General features: G+C 48.7%; 1 protein-coding gene across 1 annotated transcript in view; it reads left to right on the top strand.

The window, feature by feature from the left end:
- The window catches only part of RAB14 (RAB14, member RAS oncogene family), a 221,149-nt gene that overhangs the window by 144,192 nt on the left and 54,630 nt on the right, over positions 1 to 22,327 (top strand). Inside the window, exon 5 of the mRNA XM_086920985.1 lies at positions 1,545 to 1,722. Coding sequence (XP_086777111.1) covers positions 1,545 to 1,722 — 178 coding nt within the window. The remainder of the gene's footprint in view (positions 1 to 1,544; positions 1,723 to 22,327) is intronic.

Consider the following 22,327-nt stretch of genomic DNA (forward strand, 5'->3'; position numbering starts at 1 on the left):
TCTCCTCCTCTCTTCCTCCTCCTCCTCTCCTCCCCCCTCAGTTCCCGAAGTGCGGCTGACCCATATGGGTGACCTTTCTTTTTAGTCAGGCCTAATTGCCAACTGGCCTCCAACCTTGCTTGTCCCGCCTTTCAGCGCCGGGAAACCCTATTGAGTAGCTGTGCGCTTTATAAATCTTTCAAATAACTAAATACTGGAGAACTCCAGTTACAAGTAAATGTAAATGTATTTGAGCTTATATAGCGCACAGCTACCCGCAGTGGGTTTTCCGGCGCTTGCTTAGGGAACCTGTCCTGGTATTCCCCTGTGAGACAACCCCAGCAGGGTATCCACAAGGTGAAAGCCAGGCATCCCACCGCGAGGGGCCGTTGTGGAGATTAAGCAAGCTATTGCCAGAGTCGCAGAGTGTGAACCCGTGAGTCGAGAAGGCACCGGAGCGAGAATTATCGAGTCCGTGGAATTTTTAGCCCAAGACCCGCCGAGGCGGGGAATTGAACCCTGGTCCAGGGCCGATCTCAGCTTCCGAGTCTGCCACCTCTAACCCCTGAGCCACACTTCTCCACAAGTAAGTAGCTTATATTCTTCCACAAATTCATAACGTTGCAGTTAGGGTTTTGTTGGGTTTGCCTCCATAAAGCTATATTTGTCTCTCAAAAATCTTAACTTCCTTCTGGTTCTGCAGGGTCTTATTTTTAAATCTCAGTGCTTCTTTCACACTGTTTTGTGTAAACAAGGACTTCAGTTTAGTAGCCAAACTAAATTGGCTCTTTAGATCCATCAACTGCTTTTATGCTCCTTGGATGCGTTGCTGCTCTTGATTCCACGCATACGAACTCCTGACTGGGAAGGAAGACATTCTCTTAACTTGCTCTAATGTTGTGGAATTATTTCTTTCAAACTACGTGCAGAATAGAGCTATAATTTTCGCACGGGCCTGAAAACATGGTTCTTTGGCTTGATCTCTGTGGTTGCAAACTGCTCACTACCCTGGTTGAAAAGCTGTTAAACCTCTGAATAGTAGATCACCATCAGGAACATCCGTATGAGGGGTTGAAAAAAGAGGGAGTTGGGCAGGTATGGGGGGGGGGGGGGTGTGGAAGTGTGGCTTACAGTAGTAAATTAGCTGGCAACAGAGGGGTGAAAGGGGTCAGACTTTCATTTTTAGTGCAGTCACTTGGTGGTCGAGTTATTTCAACTAATCGGTCTTGATCTTTGAAATTGTCTAGACCTTACTTTCAGATGATTGAACAGCATCCATTGATATGCTGAAAATAGTTAGGATGATCCTGACACGCTGTGTACAGTTTTGGATTGTTTTTACGTTATACGTTTTAGAGTTAATTAACCAAGACTGTCTGCAGCATGTTGTCAACCCATAGAACTATAACCAAATTTGTAATTACACAGGTCCTTGTAAAACCTGACCTTATCTTCCTGTTTTATGTATTGTGAATTATTTTCCTTAAAATATGTAAATGTTTCCTTTGATGGGAAGGTATGTTTACATTTCTTTGAGTTTTTATTGCCTTCTTTCATGTTAACAGTTATGGCCGATTGTCCTCACACTATTGGTGTTGAATTTGGTACAAGAATAATAGAAGTTAGCGGCCAGAAAATTAAACTGCAAATCTGGGATACTGCTGGACAGGAACGGTTTAGAGCTGTCACGCGAAGCTACTACAGAGGAGCGGCAGGAGCACTTATGGTCTATGATATAACCAGGTAAGTTCTAGCACAGATTTAATTAGAATACAAATTGCAGTTCCAATTGTATTGTGTAGGTTAATGGCTAATTTAAAATACGCAATTCCAGTAAATTGCAAATTGCAGAATTCCTATTTTGTGTTGTCTTTAATGATTGGCTGGTATCTATCTAATGGTAGTTGATGGTGATTGCTCTTACGTAAATGCAGGTTAGTGAGAGTAACTTTCGAACTGAGTTAATGTGTTCATCACGGATGCTAATTTGAACTTTAATTCTTAGTTTTGCAGTAAAAATAAAGATGATCCTCTTTTGTTGGAAGCTGGCTTTTTATGTAGTGGAGCAAAAAGAGTTACACTGCGCAACGAGTGCAAGCAAATCCCATAGGGATTACGGAGGCACAATTGACACCACAAATGCTCTTTTGTGCTGGTGTGGGCGAGCAGCTAGGCATATCAGAGGGTAGTGCTAAGCATTTATTATGCGCACACAGGCAGTAAATGACACCCACACTCAAAGAAATACAGCATTAAATTATAAAAATCACACCTACTTTTATATGAATTCAGATACCAAGATCATTGGAATCGGGTAAGTAATTTTTTGAATTTTGACAGTTTTAAAGAATGGAAAAAGTAATTTCTGAATCGGTCTTGTTATCCTATGGAGGAAAATCATGTATTGCATTCAGGCACTTTACAGCGACTTACAGGACTGTTCTTCTGGACTTAGGATGAGTATAGGGCAAGGTCCAAGGCCACACCAATAGATCACCTCAGGAGGCTCTTGGGCGTCCATGTGCAGTGGTGCGTTACGGTGTCTGGTGACCCATTTACTTCAGTAGAACAGTCCGGTCAGAAAGAGGCTGGGCAACTAGTCCAGGGGAACCCACAGGGGGGCTCGGGTCTTTCGATGCTCGGAGATGTGGGGACACCTTTGGTCCTCTTCTCCTTGGACCAGTGCAGCTGGGTGCAGAGGTGTTCTGAGGCATCACTGGACACACTTGGGGTAGAGGGGGATCAGCACAATGATGCTGCATGTGGTTTCGGCGAGTCCGCTGTGGGCAAACCAAAGGTGGGCTTTATCTCTGGAGGGTCGGGGGACCATGCTGGCACTGTTGTCTCACTTCAACTCGGGCTGGGGGCACAGGTGCAGGTTGTGCCTTCTGGTTTCGGGTTTGCAGAGGTCCAGAGTCCTCAGTTATTTTGGAGTACCTGCAGGATGCAAGGAAGCAGCTCTGCTACTCCACAGGAGTTCCTGGGACTTTGTTGAAGCCAGTCCTCCCAGACTTATGGAAGCACAGCAGCTGCAGACGGGACAACTAGCCCCATCTAGCGGGAACAGCAAACAGGCTGGCAGTGTTGCCGCCAAGTCAGTTGCTTCTCCGCAGTCGTTGATTCTCGCGGCTCTTCGGTGTCCTCCTTTTTAGGTTGACTGGAATCTGATTTCCTGGTGCTAAGGGCTCCCCTAAATACTAGATTTAAGGGCATTGCCTTTTATTGCAGTATTGTACTCCTACCTGTATTTTGTACAGTTTTTGTACCCTGCACCTATGTCACTTTTTCTTCATCTGTAATGCACCGATCGCTACCTCATATATTTTTGGCTGCTTACTAGTGTCATTTATGACTCATGCAGCTTTTGTTTGCACCTATATTCTGTTCCAGCATATCATCAGTATTATACTTCTACTTGTATACTGTACATTTCTGTTAGCTGCACCCATTTCACTTTTATGCCAGTAATGCACTGATTGCTACCTCATATACCTTGTACATTTTTTGTAAGCTTCACCCATTTCACTCTTGATTCCTGGATTGCACCGATTGCTACCTCTTATATCTTGGTTATATTGGCTACCTACTACTGTCACTTGATCCATGTAACTTACTGTTTGCATTTGTTTGCACATGTGTATCACTATCGTTCACCCTCCCATACCCTCCTATACCGCCATCCCAACATGGATCCCATCGGCAAGCACACATAAAATCAACTACCCTTCCACACTCACCAAAAAAGCCGCTAAACGCTTTAAACACAACTTCCTGAGGTCCCACCCTGAAACCCCCTTTGCTGACACCTACTTCTCACTGGTCAATGGAGCCCTGAACATCGATATCATCTTCCACACCACACGCAGAGCTCAATGGAGAAAGGCGTTCCTCGCCTTACTCACCGTCTCAACCACCAGGAAATCCGCTCATGGCCTAACTCTCTCCATCACACCATCCCAACTCTTCCCAGGCAGAGCCACCATTACTATCTACAATAACGGGATTGTCCTAATTCAATCCACAGACAGGAACCTGGAACTGATAGACAACCTGTTCCCCACTTTCAAAGAGCACCTCTCCAATCCTCGGTTCTCCACACATCTCCTCCAGTACTATCACCCCTGACTTCACAGCCCCCAGCCACAACCCTCCTACCCCAGCTCAGCACCAGAACGACACGCATCTCACCTCTTCCCCCAGCGCCCTTGTCAATCACCCACCTGCCGTATCCACCCCACACTCCCCAATCTCTCCCCATCATACACCAGCCGCCCCCCTACCACCAACCCTTGAACACCCACTCATACCTCTCCCATTCCTCTCTCCCCTGACATCACAACTCCCACCCACAACCCCTCTAACCTAGCTCAGCACAAGAACGACACACACAACGACAAATCCCGCCCTTTATCCCCCCCCATTCTCAGCCCCCACTACCACCCTCTAACTAACTACTCGGAACACACCACATCCATTAATTTAACTCCCCCTCCCCACAACAGGACCATCTCCATTCCCATTTCCACCCCCACTCTCAGCCCCCACTACCCTACCTGCTCCCCCATCACCACTAACATACTCAACATCCTCCCGGCTCACTCCGCCTGCCACCAATGCCCTCATCTACACCACTAACATCTTCCCTACCTCATCCACACCCATCCCTCCCAACCCCTCTCTCCTCTCTAACACAAACACGTACATCGACGCCACGGAGACCTGCACGAACACCAACCCACCCCCTCACCCGCTCGCTAATACTCAGGTCAGTAACTCACCCATCCCGAACTCCAATACTTATCCTACACTGGACAATATTATGCTCACCCTCCTCCAGTTCAAAGAAGACATGCACACCATCAAAGAAGACATTCACACCATCAAAGAACTACTCCTCACTCATCCCAGACACCCCTCACACACCACCACCCCCCCTCCCAACTTGCCCCCGATCCTTCCGGATGACTCACACTCTACACCCCCCACATTGGACCGCGATCCCTGTCCACAATCGCAACAACCGCCCCCGTCGCCCATGCAACCCTCTTTCGGACATCGACACACTCACCCTCCTCCGCACATACGACCCTGCTCCCCTAAACCACACAACCACCACTCACCTCTCCATTCCCACGATACACTCAAATCCCCGTAGACCCCCCACACTAAGCAACAGAATCTCCGTCCCTAATAACCTTAGAAAAGTCCCTCTCACTCTAGAACCCTCTACCTCCCCTGACACACCCCGTCTCAAATGCACTCTCCTCAACTGCAGATCGGCCTCTAGACACTCCTCCGCCATCGCTGATCTCATCTTAACATTGGACCTTGACCTAATCATCTTAACTGAAACCTGGCTAACGAAATCTTCTACACCTATAATGGACATTCTGGTTCCCCCCAACTACCACATCATTAGACTTGACAGGGCTGGCAAGATAGGTGGTGGAATCGCATGCATATACAGGAACAACCTTTCTGTTATGAAAGTCACCGCACCTTCCCTACCCTCCCCAACTTCCTGTGAATACATTTCCCTTGATATAGTTAGTGAGGGCAAACCGATATGCTCTCTTCACGGCATCTACCACCCACCCAGGGACAACCTCACCTTGGCCCAACAAATCATGGATATGATCTCTACCAACTCCGGACGACATCTCACCCAAATATATCTTGGTGACTGCAACCTTCACTGGAACGATCACAATGATGCGGTGGTAAATAGTCTCAAAAATCTCCTCAACGCCCTTGACCTCACTCAATTTTGCAACAGCCCGACCCACGAGAAAGGCTCTATCCTCGACCTTATCTCCAAAGAGGACGCTATCCAACTTGAGTCCATTCAACCTTGTGACTGGTCAGATCATCATATTGTCACATTCTTCATCAATGAAAAAGTCAAATTCAACACGGTTCAATCCTCCAAGACTAAAATCTGGAAAAGAGACCTGAAAAAGCTCAACCCAAAAACCCTACCCCCGAACAGCTGCGACCTTCTACTCCCTCCTACCGGCGCTACGGACGTCCAATCCTTGACTGACCACTATCACAACGCCATGACCTCAATAATTAATGAGGCTGCACCCATGCAGTTAAAGAGTCTCCGCTAAAATCTCCAACCCATGGTACGACGGGAGTCTCAATGAGGATAGAAGAACCATGCGAATGGCAGAGCGCACCTGGAGATCAGCTCCCTCTGCACTGCACCTAAAAAACCTGAAGGAAAAGAGAAACGCCTACTTCAGGAAAATAAAGCGCTCAAAATCGGCCTTCTTCAGACTCCAGCTCGACCAAGCAAAAAACCGTCCGAGAAAACTGTTTGAGCTAATCAGAACACAATCTAAGGAACAACCCCAACCACTCAGCACTGTGCGCGAATCACCCTCCTGTGAAGACTTTGCTGCTTTCTTTATCCAAAACACTGAGAACATAAAGAGTGATCTCCTCATTGACGCAAGCCTTTACCCCAAACCTCACTGCATAGCACCCACTGAATTAAAAAACAATGCTACATGGTCATCCTTTGACACCTATTCTGAAGAAGAAATTGGCAAATTGCTCAGCACCTTGAAACCATCCAATCACCTCACGGACCCCCTCCCTGCTGACGCTGTCAAAGACTTCACCCCGTTGCTCCTTCCACTTGGACTAAAATTATCAACAGCTCACTTCAACAAGGATCCATCCCGGACTCCCTCCAAGTTGGACAAGTCACTCCCTTACTAAAGAAACCTACAGCCGACCCATCTGATCCAAACAACTACCGTCCCATTACCAATATTCCCACTCTAGTCAAACTCCTGGAAAAATGCGCACAACTACAATTGACTAAACACATTGATCAGTTTGATCTCCTCAACCCTCATCAGTCAGGCTTCCGAGCAGGGCACAGTACAGAAACTGCTATGACTCACATTATTGACGACGCCCTTCAAATCCTAGATCAAAACGACACCTGCCTCCTCATCCTTCTTGATCTCTCCTCAGCATTCGACACCGTTAAACATGAGAAGCTACTTGAACTTTTAAACACAAGAATGGGTCTGTCTGGGACTGTTCTCAAGTGGTTCACGTCCTTTCTACACAACAGGACGCAGAAATTCAAGAACAACCTGATGTCCTCGCCAATACCTGTATCGTTAGGCGTCCCCCAAGGATCCTCCCTATCCCCAACTTTGTTCAACCTAGTCATGGAACCTCTCACCACCTTGCTACAAGCATCCAATGTACTCTTTCACATGTATGCCGATGACACCCAACTATATCTCAAATTACAATCCCCCAAAGACATTGCACTCCTGAACTCAATGATCAGAAACACCCAATCCTGGCTTGCAGATAATAATCTCAAACTCAATGCTCTGAAAACAGAGTTCCTTCTGATCTCACCTCCCGCGAAGATCTCCACCACTCAAACTTGGCTACACCACCATATCAGCAAGGCAACTAAAGGAGCGAACTACCAAATCAATACCCTGAGGAAACTTAAACACTTCCTCCCAGCCAAAGACTTACAAACTGCAGTACAAGCACTAGTCCTCCCTCGAATAGAATACGGCAGCATAACCCTCTGCGGGCTCCCTCTAACTTCTACCGCACCCCTAAGAGCTTCTCTAAACGATGCAGCGAGACTCATCACTGGGTCAAAAAAGCACTCTCATATCTCCCCTGACTTTAAATCTCTGAACTGGCTGCCTTTTGAAGCCAGAATACATTTGAAAATCGCCTGAATGACACACAAGGCTGTACACCTGAGCTCACCCGGATACCTCACCCAGAAGCTGACAATCTCTGGCGGTTCTAGAAACACTAGAGGCACAAATAATCTTCTGCTAAAACCTCGAAGATTCCGGAAGGAAAAAACGTATAAACGCTCCTTCTCAGGAATGGCACCCAGGATATGGAACTCACTCCCTCCTGAAACCAGACTCATCTCCTCCATCGCACTCTTTAAGAAAGAAGTAAAAGCTATCCTCATAGCCAAATACACTTGATCTGTTAACGTGGATTCTTAAAGTCTCTGCACCGATCTGTATTATTTGCTTGTATTATTTGATCCCTTCGATGATTTGTATTACTTTTTATTTACTTACCTGACTGTCTATGCTCACACTTACGTATTATTTGCATTATTAATGTACCTGCTTTACCATGCTCCCTCATGTACCTACCCCACCCCACTTATTATCTACAATTGCGCTATACCGAATGGCCTGTTATGCACCCTCATGTTTGTATTCCCCGCTTTGTAAAGCGCTCTGATATCTGCAAAGATCTTGTTCGCGCTATATAAAACTTTCTAAATAAATTAGGAGAGTAGCCAATGGGCCACCTATCCCTGGGGTCACTATACCCCCATACGACCACCTTCTGTGGGAACTGCGCATAACCCTGTCCTAGAGTTATCCAGTATTGGGGTATCTTTCGTAGATTCACTTGCCTGAATCATTTCCCGTCGCCGAGGCAGGAGTCCCACGGTAAAATACAAAAGTAGTGCCATAAATAAATAGGCTAAAAAGAAAAAAAGCCTGAGGCATAAATCTTAGTAGCCTATCTACATCCTTATAGTAAAATGAACCAAAAGTCTGCTCCAACAAATCAGCTACCAACACCCTCTAGAACACTCAGCAGAGGCAGTTCTCCTCAGATGTTTACCGCACGTCATGTGGAAGGAAGTATCCCTGAGTGCCACTCAGTTTTTTTCTTCAGAAAGATGTCTGACAGGAAAGCCCTGTTCAAACCTTACAGAACCTGCGATTAAAAAAAAAAGGGTCCATGTTGATGACTAACATAAGGATTGCCTTTATTGCCTCTACCTGAAGCATGAGGCCAAACACTGCAAGATCGGTCGTACCTTCCCTAGCAAGAATCTTAGGGATAGGGAGGCAAGACTGCTTTTATTGCTTAAATCTTCTTCAGCTGAGGAGGAGGACCGAGCCTCCACTTCTAGCAGGAGAGCTAGATCACTTGACAGCTCTTCTAGTGAGGGAAGAAAACTCCAATCTTCCCATGATGTCACTGAGCATTTACAGACGTCACCTAAGCTTTCCTCTGGGTCAAAGCTGTCTCCAACCTCTACAGCGGTCAAGGAGTCTATAAAAGCCTCTTCTACTAAAACCGTGAGTAAAAGACATGTTAAATATGTCTTAACGACGATTTGTGTGACTTCCTCTGCCCCATCGTCGACAGCAACTATCTCGACGATGGCCATTCCGTCACCTATTCTGTCTACCAGAATATTGATCACGGCAAGACCTAAGTCTGTCCTTGAATCATTGCCAACAAAAATCATCAACAAAGCCTCCGTCGGCGATTACACAGTCGATACCATCGACTACGGCAACGTCGACGAAGCCATCACCGTCTATGGCGACTTTACCATTGACTAAGTCTGTGACACCGTCGACAACAACACCGCCGACTAAGAGCCCGCCAACGAAGAGCCCACCGGCGACTGATATACTAGCTCCTGTCAATGGTGATTACTGTTCTTTCACCATCGACGCCTCCGTCATCTGGGCTTTCACAACTCAAGACTTTTCAAAGACCCCTTCCACAACAATCCCTACAGGATTATAGTAAGGTTTCTCCGCTTCTGCCTTCACACCTTTTAGAAAGTTACATAGAAGATTATGATTATGACCAGGATGACGGACCATATGGCGTAGCTCATGATCCTTCTGAGCTTAGCATCAAATGTCAAGATGACTACTATGACAATTCTCAGGAGAGGCAATAATATCAGGAACACCTGAGGGTTCCACTTCATGGATATCAGTTCCACAGACGGGAGCCACTCCAGAGGAACAGGAGTCCTCTTCCTCCAAAGCGGATATAGGATCTTCAAGCTATGCTGGCAGATTACCGTCAAAGGTTTCCCATTCAGCAGGCTGTCTCAGAAAATCCACCCCCACCAGCTGTGGTTCCTGATCTGTTACCTGAGTCTGATGCACCCTTTATACCTGCTCATCCTTCGAATCCTTCCAACACGTACAGCATGACACTTCCTCCTCTGACGACTGAGGAGGGCGAATTACCTGATAATGTTCTCATTCCGGATCCCTGGGACGACTATGTAATTCTGATGCCTTCTCCGCCTCTGATTCTCCTCCTGAGGACATTGGGGCTTTCATAATTTGATGCAGCGGGTGGGCGCTAGATTCCACCTGCCTGTTATTGTCGAACAGACATTGTTTTTTTTTTTACAGGATTTTAAGGAGGAATCCAGAAAAATCACACGCTCTATTCCCATCATAGACTACATCTGGCAGGAGGGTGTTAAAATAATGAAGACGCTTGCATCCATCCCGACAGTGCTTCCTCGCGTATAGAAGAAATACTGTGCACCCGAAAATAGCCCATCTTGTCTTATAAGTCATCCACAACCAGATTCCGTCATTTCACAAGCCGCTCAACGGTGATCAAAGAATCCAGCAACACCTGTCACCACGCCACCTGGCAAAGAGGACATCGTATGGACCTCATAGGCAAGAAAGTTTCCTCCATGGCAGCTGCCTCTATTAAAGCTGCTAATGCTCTAGCGATTGTCGGCCGTTATGTACGGCAAATGTGGTCCGATATGGCGGGTCTAATTGATCTCATCCCAAAAGACCATAGACAGGAGGCCAGAAAAATCCTATTGCAAGGTGAACGTGCTGCCTCTGAAACGATACTGTGCACTGGACATTGCTAACACCAATTTCCGTTAACTTGCTAGAGCAACAGTGCTTTGACGCCAGGGGTGGCTTAAAGCCACGACTTTCAGGCCTGAAGTCCAAGCAAATATTCTTGTCCTGGCCACCTTCTTCCACCGCTAGATAGCAGACCTCCACAACGGCTTCAACACCCAGACAGCCCCAACAGACAGCAAAACAGACCCTCCGCACACCATCGACCACGACCCCGTGCTAGCCTGGGCCAGTGTGGCCATCTGACACCATCAAGACCATGCGCACAATCCACTCCGGCTCTCCGTCAGACCCATTCCCGCACCACGTCTTCAACAGAGCAAGCAGCTCCATCGCACCCCACCTGAGCAACGTCATCAATCTCTCCCTCGAGACCGCAACCTTCCCAGAGTTCTGGAAACACACCAAAACAACTCCCTGCTCAAAAACCTAAGGCAGACCCAAGAGACCTCAAGAACTTCCGGCCCATCTCTCTACTCCCCTTCCCGGCCAAGGTCATCGAGAAAACAGTCAACAGACCGCTAACCCAATACCTCGAAGAAAACAGAATCCTGGACCCTTCCCAGTCAGGGTTCCGAAGCAACCACAGCACCGAGATTGCCCTCATCGCAACCACCGACATCAGGACCCTGCTGGACAACGGCAAGACCGTAGCACTCCTCCTCCTAGACCTCTATGCCGCCTTGGACACAGTCTGACCCTGCACACTACGCGCACGCCTCCACGCTGCAGGGATCCGAGACCAGGCTCTTGATTGGACCACCTCCTTCCTCTCCGGACGCCAGAACGTCCGCCTCCCTCATCGGGTTCCAAAGCCTCCGAGATAGTTTGCGGCGTACCCCAGGGATCCTCCCTCAGCCCGACGCTGTTCAACATTTACATGACCCGCTTGCACACGTAGCCTGACAGCACGACCTCATCATAGTCTCCTACGCCAATGACACTCAGCTGATCCTCTCCCCACCAAGGACCTCATCACCGCCAAAGCCAACCTCCACGAAGGAATGAAGGCTGTCGCACACTGGATGAAGACCAACCGTCTGAAGCTGAACTCTGACCAGATGGAGGTCCTCATCCTCTGCTCCAACCCTTCAGCCTGGGACGACTCCTGGTGGCCGACGGCACTGGGGGGCAGCCCCGACACACACCAACCACACACGCAACCTGGGAATCATCCTCTGCTTAACGCTCTCAATTTCCAAGCAAGTCAACGCAGTCTCCTCCTGCTTCAACACGCTCTGCATGCTCCGCAAGATCTACAGATGGATCCCGACAGATACAAAAAAGACAGTCACCCAGGCCCTAGTCAGCAGCAGACTCTACTGCGGAAACACCATCTATGTGGGAGCCCCTACCAAGCTCATCAAACTACTACAATGCATCCAAAACGCCTCAGCACGACTGATCCTCAATGTACCACGCCACGACCACATCACCCCCCATCTGAGAAACCTGCACTGGCTCCTAGTCAACAGACGGCTCTCCTTGTACATCCCCAACCGCCAGTTACGCTCCGCCGACCTCTCACCACCGTCCCGCGCATCCGAAGAAAAACCACCGGTGGGAGTTCCATCTCCCACCTCGCCGCCAAGTCATGGAACACCCTCCCACTCAGCCTACGACAGACCCAAGACCTGCTGACCTTCAGGAGGATACTCGAGACCTGGCTGTTCGATCAGTAGCGCCCTCCCACCACCTTCAGACCCTCGCGGGTATGTAGTGCGCTTTACAAAAGATTGATTGAATTCTGATAGCTCCCCAAAGGCCCATGCAGTATTGGTTCCAGGAACTTCTGCTATTGGCTCCAACCAAGCCCATTCCCCTTCATCCAACACCAACGATGTTGTCATGGGACAAAGGCCAAGTGGTATATCCGGACCCAAAGTCCCTGCACTTGCACGCATGGCTCCTGATTTCTTAGAGTTCAAGAACCTCAACATTTTGCAAGACTGTCATGAGATTGTGGCTAAACATCATGCTCAGAGCACAATCTAGACTTATTGCCTAAAATGGAAGCGATTTTGTTGTTGATGCGAAGCTAAGAATGTTCAACAAATTCAAGCTCCTGCGGAACAAATACTCCCCATTTGCTTTCTCTAGCCAAATCTGGGCTTATCTTTTCATCGGTCAAGGTCCATCTGGCTGCTCTTTCCAGATTCAGAAAATGCGCCAAACTTCCTTCTCTCGGTTTGTCTTCACTTGTCAAACAATTCATGAAAGGACTTTTTCACGCATTCCCTCCGGTGTGAGCACCCCCTCCAGAGTGGGAAATCAACACATTCTAGTGCAATTAATGAAACGTCCATTTGATCCGATCCACTAAGCTGATCTTAAATTCCTCACTTGAAAGGTCGCTCTTTTACTTGCTCTGACTTCCGCAAGAAGTGTTAGTGAAATCCAAGCTTTCACTATTAAGGAACCCTTTTTACAGGACGATGTAACCCTTTGAACGAATCCTAGATTCATCCCTAAAGTACTGTCACAATTTCACCTGAATGAACCAGTGAGGTTAAGAACTTTCTTTCTGAATCTATCCATCCAATCCAGCTGAAAGAGCATTACACTCTTTGGATGTTAAGCGCGGTTTACAGAAGACTAAAGATATCAGGAGTTCAGATCAACTGTTAGTGGCCTATGGTAAGGCAACACTTGGAACTGCAGTGACAAAAGCTACAATCGCCAGATGGGTTGCATCTGCTATTCATTTCTGCCATGAACAGGCCAACAAACCTCTATAGAGGAAAGCCAAGACACATTCTACCAGAACTGTGGCAGCTTCTACAGCATTGTTTGCTGGAGTGACTCTGGAAAACATCTGCTGTGCTGCGACATGGAAAAATGTCCACACGTTCACAAGGCATTAGTGTCTTCAATCTGCACAACAGGAAGATGCAGAGGTTGAACAGATTCCTATAATTTTTTCTTTGAAGTTTGTCTTTTTTATCGTTTCTCTCTCTGTGCTGTTATAGTAATTTCAGTATTATCCAGTATTAAGGGTGTCTTTCATAGATTCACATGCCTGAATCATTCCCCGTCGTCGAGACGGGAGCCTCCGGTACATAAAAAAGTAATGTCCTATAGACATACATAGAGAAAATAGGCCTAAGGGTCTCCCCTTAGCAGCCTTTCCTTGTCCTTATGTAAAAAGGACCAAACTCTCAGAGTCCGTTTATCAGCTCCGACCTCCCTCTAGAACCTTCCTGGGAGGAGCCTCAGTCCCTCAGATTTTCTACAGCACGTTGTGCTAGGGAGTCTCCAGCCTGAGCTCTCCTCAGGATTCCTTACAAATCATCTGATTACCTTTGGAAGTGATCTTCACTCTACATTCTCTTCAGGAATTACTTCGGTCCACTTTGTCTGCAGTAAGTGCTTCTTTTCACTGCTTTGACAATGTCTGACTCCCAGAAGAAAGCCCTTTTCAGGGCCTGCTCTTCATGTGGGAAGAAAAGGCTCCATGTGGATGATAAGCATGACCTGTGCTTATACTGCCTTTATCCGGACCACGTCCCTGAAAGCTGCAGAATATGTAGGTCTTTCCCTAAAAAGACCGTAAGGGACAGAGGTCGCCTTCTCATCTGGCTTGACAGACTTAAGGATAGAGACAACCTGGAATCTTCAGTGGGTAGTCTCTCTAAAACCTCCGAAGTCTCTCAGAAGAGGCCAAGGGTAGTTTCACCTGGCCCATCATACACTCCTCCTAGGAAGGCACATAAGAAGTCTTCAGAGGCAAGATCTACGACATCTTCAGTGTCTGTAAAAGATTCCCAGACTTTTAAGAAGCCTGCCTCTACCAGACATGCCCAGAGGACTACCTCAGTGACTACCACCGTGTCGACGACCTCAGCGTCGTCACTCTCGCCGTCGACGACGACAACACCATCGTCATCGTCAGCAGGTAGGCCTATTTCCTCTGTGATACTGCTGAAATCGTCGTCGACGACGAAGACTACACCGTCGACGACGACACCGTCGACTATCCCGACGTCGAAGGCGTCGACGAGAGCATCGACGGCGAAGACGTCGACTACGAAGTCATCGAAGACGTCGACGGCGGGCTCGCCGTCGACGAGTGCACCGGCGACGACCACTATGGTGTGCCTACCGGTCTCTATTGTCAATGACTTGAAACACCTTATACAAGATTACAAGCAACGATTTCCGGAACCGTCCACTTCGGAAAGTGGCAATCAGACGCCTGCAGTAAATGACCCGGCGTCATCGTCACTACCAAAACAGTCTCAACCTCCTCCTCAAACCCACCGTGATAGAATCCAACCTCAGGTGGTGGTGTCGTCGGACGAAGAGGACGACGAGGATGAATTGGAAGAAGGAGAGGTCCAGGAAGTACACTCTGCCCATGATGAGGAAGATGAGTATGTCGCATCTTCCCCAGCTTCACCACAGCCACGCCACGCAGATTCGCCGCCTGTGGACATTGGCGGCTTCCATAAAATTGTGGAGAGGGCGGCTAAACGATTCCATATGGTTATGGAATCGACGGAAACTGAATGCTTCCTTCACGACTTCAAGGAGCAGACACAGAAGTCAACGAAATATATTCCGATCATAGAATTCCTATGGGAGCAAGGCAAGAAACTCATGCTAACACCCGCTTCTGTTCCTGCCGTGGTTCCACGCCTGGGCAAAAAATACAAGGCCCCGCTTACGGCAGCAGCTTACCTCAATGGACAACCTAAACCTGACTCAGTGGTCACACAGGCGGCCCAGAAGAACTCGCGCAACCCTTCCTCCCCTCTGTCGGCTCCCCCGGACAAAGAGGGCAGGAAGTTGGATACAATCGGAAAACGTTTCACTACAACGTGGGCCATGGCCATCAAGGTGGCCAACTCCATTGCCCTGTTGGGGCGTTACAATCGCCAACTCTGGGAGGACATAGCCCCATATTTGGCGGAACTGCCTGACACTGTCCAAGCTGAAGTCAAAGCTCTACTTGTTGAGGGTCAAACGTCAGCAGCGGAAATAATTGACTGTGCTATTGACGCTGCCATGACCGGCTTTCGTCAACTTGCTGGAGCTGCAGTCCTGCGGCGTCAAGGATGGCTCATAGCGACGTCGTTCCGACAGGAAGTACAATCAAAGGTGCTGGACATGCCCTTCGACGGCCAACACCTGTTTGGGGACAAGATCGATGAGGCACTACAAACCATAAAGAAGGACACCGATACTGCCAGGGCACTGGGTACGTTGCAAACGCGGAACCAGTCCTTTCGAGGAAACAGATCAAGAGGTCAGTCCTCTTATCGAGGTTCCTATCAGAACAGGTCCTACACTCCTACAGTAACAAAAATCAATACCAACACAAACCACAACAAGGACGTCAGTCTTCTTACGGAAGATCAAACTTCAGAGGAAATAATCAAAAGAGGGGCACTGGCGGCCGCCAGTGACCCATTACTCTAGCCAGTCCAGCCACCCTGTCCCTCATTGCAAATTGGAGGAAAACTGACCCATTTCCTCACCAATTGGCAGCACATCACCACGGACAGGTGGGTTCTCCAAATTATAAGATTCGGCCATTCCCTGGAATTCACCACCATTCCTCCACAAACCCCTCCACGCAGACGGGCACACAAACAACTCCGCCTGCTGATCCGGGAAATTTCTGTAATGCTGACAAAGGGGGCAATCGAGCGTGTTCCAACGCACCTCAGAGGGAAAGGCTTTTATTCCCACTTCTTTCTTGTACGCCAGAAGGAGAACAAATGGCGGCCCATTCTGGATCTCCGGGCACTCAACGCTTTCCTACGGAGCCAATCATTCAGGATGGTGACGATTCAAGAAATTCTGGGCGTTCTAGAAAGAGGAGATTTCATGACATCCTTGGATCTCCAGGATGCCTACTACCACATCCCCATCCTCCAGTGCCACAGAAAATTCCTAAGGTTCGAGGGTGCAGGACAACATTATCAATTCAAGGCCCTGCCGTTCGGCCTCAAATCAGCGCCGCGGATTTTCACGAAGTGCCTGGCACCGGTGGCAGCTTTCCTGCGTCAAATGGGTCACCAAGTCTACCCCTACCTAGACGACTGGCTGGTGAAAGCACCCTCGGCAAAAGGCGCAGCCGAATCCTCCAGCGCCTGCACAAATCTTTTTTAGAGGCTAGGATTAACCCTCAATCTCAAGAAATCCTGCACTATCCCATCCACAAGAATTACCTTCCTCGGGGCGACCTTGGACACGGAGTCTGCAAGAGCCTTCCCCTCCAAGGAAAGGACAGACAAGATATTATCTCTCGCCACGGCTGTGGCGGCAAAGAAGAGCCTAAAAGTCAGGACCTACACATCACTCCTGGGCATGATGTCCTCCTGTATCCTCCTCATCCCTCACTGCAGACTCAGGATGCGCCCGTTGCAGGAAGCTCTCGCGAGCCAATGGACTCAAAGTACTGGCTCTTTCGAGGACAAGGTACGAATCACAACGAAAATATCAAGGAGTCTAGAGTGGTGGAAGCACCGCAAAAATCTAACAGTAGGACTGCCGTTTCTCCTTCCGGCAACACCTCTGGTGGTCACCACAGACGCCTCCCTGGAAGGATGGGGCGCTGTCCTCCAGGACCTTCGGATCAGTGGCAAGTGGGACACTCAAGAAAAACAATTCCATATAAACCTCTTGGAACTCAGAGCAGTGTATCTGGCACTGCAGGCCTTTCTGCCACGCATCCAGAACTCCCCGGTGCTCGTCAAAACGGACAACACCACGACGATGCACTATCTCAACAAACAGGGAGGAACGTGTTCGCTCACTCTATCACGTGAATCGCAAAAGATCTGGAACTGGCTTGTCCTGCACGGGATCACACTCAAAGCGGACTATGTGCCAGGCAGGGACAATACCATCGCGAACGCCCTGAGCAGACAACAATCACTCTCCCACGAGTGGGAGCTCAGCGACAACGCTCTGTCCCACATCTTCTCTCAATGGGGAGCCCAGAGAATCGACCTGTTTGCCACCAAGGGGAACGCCAAATACCCAAACTACGCAAGCTGGCATCCCCAACAGGGGTCACTGGGAAATGCTTTTTCCATCGGCTGGTCCAGCGTGTTTGCGTACGCTTTTCCTCCGTTTCCGATGATCCCCAGGCTTCTCAGGAAGATGAAGGCGGAACCCTGTACCCTGATCCTGATTGCCCCGTTCTGGCCGAGACAACACTGGTTCTCGGATCTGCTTCGACTCCATCAGGACACCGATTCGTCTACGACAACATCCGGACCTCCTGACGATGTTCAACGGGCAAGTCCAACACCCGAACCTGCAATCGCTCAGGTTATCGGCCTGGCTCCTGAAGACAGAGTTCTGTAGCCTGAATATCCCACAGGAATGCAGAGAGGTATTGGCAAAGGCGAGAGCAGACAGTACCAACAAAACCTACTCTCTCAAATGGAAAAGATTCTGCATTTGGTGTTCAGCACAGGGCCTGCAACCACTACAAATCACACCTGAACAAGTATTGCTATACCTCCTGCAGTTGGCACAGTCAGGACTGGCACATGCGTCCATTAAGGTTCACCTGGCAGCTATCTCACGGTTCACCAGAACTTTCACAGGACCCTCTCTGTGGTCCAGTAGACTAATCAAACAATTCCTAAAGGGTCTGTATAGATCTTTCCCCAGACCTTGGAAGATTCCTCCAACGTGGCAACTCAATTTGGTCCTCAACCAACTCATGAGACATCCTTTTGAGCCTATTCATCGAGCATCCATCAAGTACATCTCGTGGAAAACGGTGCTCTTGCTCGCTTTAATATCTGCAAGGAGAGTGAGCGAGCTACAGGCTCTGTCCATTCAGGAACCATTTATGCAGTTCAGGCAAGACAGGGTGGTACTGAGACCGAACCCTAAATTCATACCAAAAGTGCCATCGGACTTTCATCTCAATGAACCGATAGTCCTTAAGTCTTTCTTTGCGAACCCTTCCAACGCAGCTGAAAGAGCCATACACTCTTTAGATCTCAAGAGATGTCTGAAGTTCTACCTCAATAAAACCAAGACTTTCAGAAAATCTTCACAACTGTTTGTGGCATACAGCAGACCGAGAATGGGTCTGCCTCTCACAAAACAAAGCATCTCGAGGTGGATCTCCTCAGCGATTACATTCTGCCATGACCAGGCCGGACGGCCATTGAGCGATCACGTAACTGCACATTCCACCAGGGCAGTGTCAACATCAGCAGCACTGTTCGCTGGAGTGCCAATCTTGGACATATGCAGAGCGGCGACATGGAAGTCACCGCACACCTTCTCCAAACACTACTGCCTGGATCTCGAACTCCAGAAGGATGCAGCAGTGGGACAGGCGGTGCTTCGCCATCTCTTTCAGTGAGGTGAGCCTTCCTACATCCCGCCATCCAGGTATGCACATTCTTTGTTATGGTAAGATTCTGCTTACGCTATTTTTTCCATGTTATTTGATGATATGTATATTGTCTAACATGCCTACAGAGCATCTTGGCATCACTAATGTGCATATCTTATTGCTAACTACTCTGATTCAGGCATGTGAATCTATGAAAGACACCCTTAATACTGGATAAGAAATGCGTTACTTACCTGTAACAGCAGTTATCCAGTATTGGTGTCTTTCATAGATTCACATGCAACCCTCCCGCCTCCCCTGGAAGGACTCACATCCCTCTCTAACAATACTACGTCTACCTAGCTGGGTGCGTACGAAAATCGGAGGGACTGAGGCTCCTCCCAGGAAGGTTCTAGAGGGAGGTCGGAGCTGATTGGCTGACTCAGAGTTTGGTCCTTTTTACATAAGGACAAGGAAAGGCTGCTAAGGGGAGACCCTTAGGCCTATTTTCTCTATGTATGTCTATAGGACATTACTTTTTTATGTACCGGAGGCTCCCGTCTCGATGACGGGGAATGATTCAGGCATGTGAATCTATGAAAGACACCAATACTGGATAACTGCTGTTACAGGTAAGTAACGCATTTCTTCATGCTCCTATGTTTCACAGATCATGTGTTAATTTGCTTTCAGGACAGATATATATTTTTTATATATATTTATATATAATTTATTCATGTTTGATTTCTTCAAATGTCTCTTTTAAAATGACTTGATTTTCTCACGGCTTGATCATTACAGTTGTTTTCAATGTTATGGATGTAGTTTGGGAATTTACGAACACTTGTCTCCCACCATCTGCTAACGACAGTACTTTTGGTATACTGCTTGCTACTCTGATTCAGGCATGTGAATCTTGAAAGATACCTTAATACTGGATAAAAAAATAAGTTACTTACCTGTAACTACAGTTATCCAATATTGGTATCTTTCATAGATTCACCATGCTCTCACCCTCCTCCCCGTAGAGTCAGTTCTCCGTGATTTGGACATACTTAAAAACTCGCCAGGAAAGATGAAACCCCAACCTGCTAAGAAACAAAAAGAAAAACTGCAAAACTCTAGCTATCTATATTCCTGAATTACTATACTCACTGTTGACTTGTAGGTCATCCTCATGAGCTATGAAGAATAAGCCTCTGTGATCGATGACATTCCATTATTACCTATGGTGCAAGCCTTGTTGACAAAAGTGAAGATCATTGTGGATGACAACCCTTGTTGAAGACGACAGCTCCTTTAGTATTGAGACAGTTGTTAATGACGATGCAGCAGACACTAGGTTCGAGGCATGTGGGCTGCTGAATTCATATCTGTGCATAGATCGCCGCCTAGTGTTGGGTCCGGATGATCGCACATTGTTGTCCTGGAAGAGTCTTCGAAGTATCACGAGATAGGTGGCTCCTCCCCTGGACTACAGTGCGCATGGGCATCGACTCCATCCTCAGATTGTTTTTTTCCGCCATTGGGTTCGGATGTATATTGGTTCCCTCTAGTCGGAATCGATAAACTTTCTTAAGGCCAAAAGGTCTTTAGTTTTCTTCGTCGGTATAGTCTTGCGTTCGGTGCCTAACTCTTCCAACTCGGTTCCGAGCCGGATTCCATACACCCGCGTGCTTTCGGCGCGGAAGGCCCAGTCAACGCCTCAGACCCTATCGACTATTCATCATGGACCGATGTCCGTTCAAGAGATGTCCCGTCTGCAACTCAAAGTCCCCCCACATCGACGTCCACCCGGTGTGCAACAAGTGTGTGTCGCCGGACCATGATGAAGCCAGTTGCATGGCTTGTTCCCGTTTCAGGTCCAAGAAGACGCTTAAGCATCGACGCGCTGCGCACCAGGACGTCCAGCACACTTCACCGGCGCCTGTGGACATTTTCGATGCCGGGGATGTCGGAAGAGGAAGCTGACTGGGAAATCGGTGACAACCTGTCGAATCCCGCGTCTGAGGTAAACTACAACTACGACGCGGACGCCGAAATGTTCAAAGCTGAAGAAGTTGTCGACGAGGTATGGGACGACGGGGCCTTTGGGGCCATGGAGGATAGCTCGAGCGATGAGCTACCCCGCACTGACACTGGGGCCGTACCGCTTCATAAGGCTCAGGTCGAGGGATCGCCACTAGGCCTTACCCAAGATCTTACAATGGGTTCTACAGCCCCGCCTTCGGGCTCGGCTACGGACATTACTGTTGAGCCGCAACCTGCAAAATCGAAACCGAAAGTGAAACCCAACGGTCTCGACGCAAGCAACAGCACTGGTGCCCCCCTCGAAACCGAAAGTGCGCATTACTTTGGTCGGATCCAAGGCCTCGCAGCCCTCGGCGCCGAAGAAGCAGAATGGTGTTGTCGATCCAAAGGCTCAAGTCAAGGGCGTCGAGACGAAGTCTGCCACGCCGAAGACAAAGGTCAAGGTGGTCGAGCCGAGTAAATCGGCGCCGAAGGCGGTCGACACCAATAAAGGACTCGGTGATCCCAAGTTTCTCGAGACTCCGCGTCTTCAAGACAAGGTCAAGAGCGGCGCACCCCGAGAGTCCACGCCTAGTGGTGCCTCGAAGGATCCCGTTGACTCGGCGTGGCCGTCCGGCGCTTTCACCAAGCAAGTGACGGACTCCCTACAGCGCATCAAGGAGAAGACCTAGGCTGTCGGTCCGAGAGATCCTCCAACTTCGAAGCCAGTCGAAAAGCCTCACAAAGCGTCGACGCCCATTCACTTCACGTTGCCGCCGAAGGTGGCGCCGAAGGCTTTCACCCCTAGAATGGTCGCCAGCGTGCCCGAGAAGGTGTCCTCGGTGCCGAAGTCGACGCTGGTGGTTCCCACCTTGAAGCATCGGCAATCTTCAGTAGAAGAACAACAAGAACACTTTGATGCCGAAATGGGAAGACTTTCCCTCCACAAGCAAAAAATTACCCCGGAACAACCGATGGAGTCCTGCAAGATTCCTTTGAAGAAAAAGAAGGACTCTGCTTCGACTCATGTCCTTGTGGAACCACTTTCTCCACCTGCCCATAATGTCTCGCCCACTTACTCTGACGTGGACGCTGGGAAGGGCGATGATGAGGATGAGTACAGCTATCCTGTCTACACAGACCCTGTAGATACCAATGAACCCTGGGCTGCTGGTGCTGACCCAGGGGATCCTCATTCTGCCACAGGCACTCAACTTTTTTCTGTGAAGACATCACCTACGGAGGATTCAGCAGCGTTCAATGCCCTAATTGAACGGGCGGCTAAGAACCACGACGTCCAGCTCCATGCTGACCCCATTGACGTGGATTTTCT

This window comes from Lissotriton vulgaris, chromosome 5, assembly GCF_964263255.1.
Source record: "Lissotriton vulgaris chromosome 5, aLisVul1.2, whole genome shotgun sequence".
Lineage (NCBI taxonomy): Eukaryota > Metazoa > Chordata > Amphibia > Caudata > Salamandridae > Lissotriton > Lissotriton vulgaris.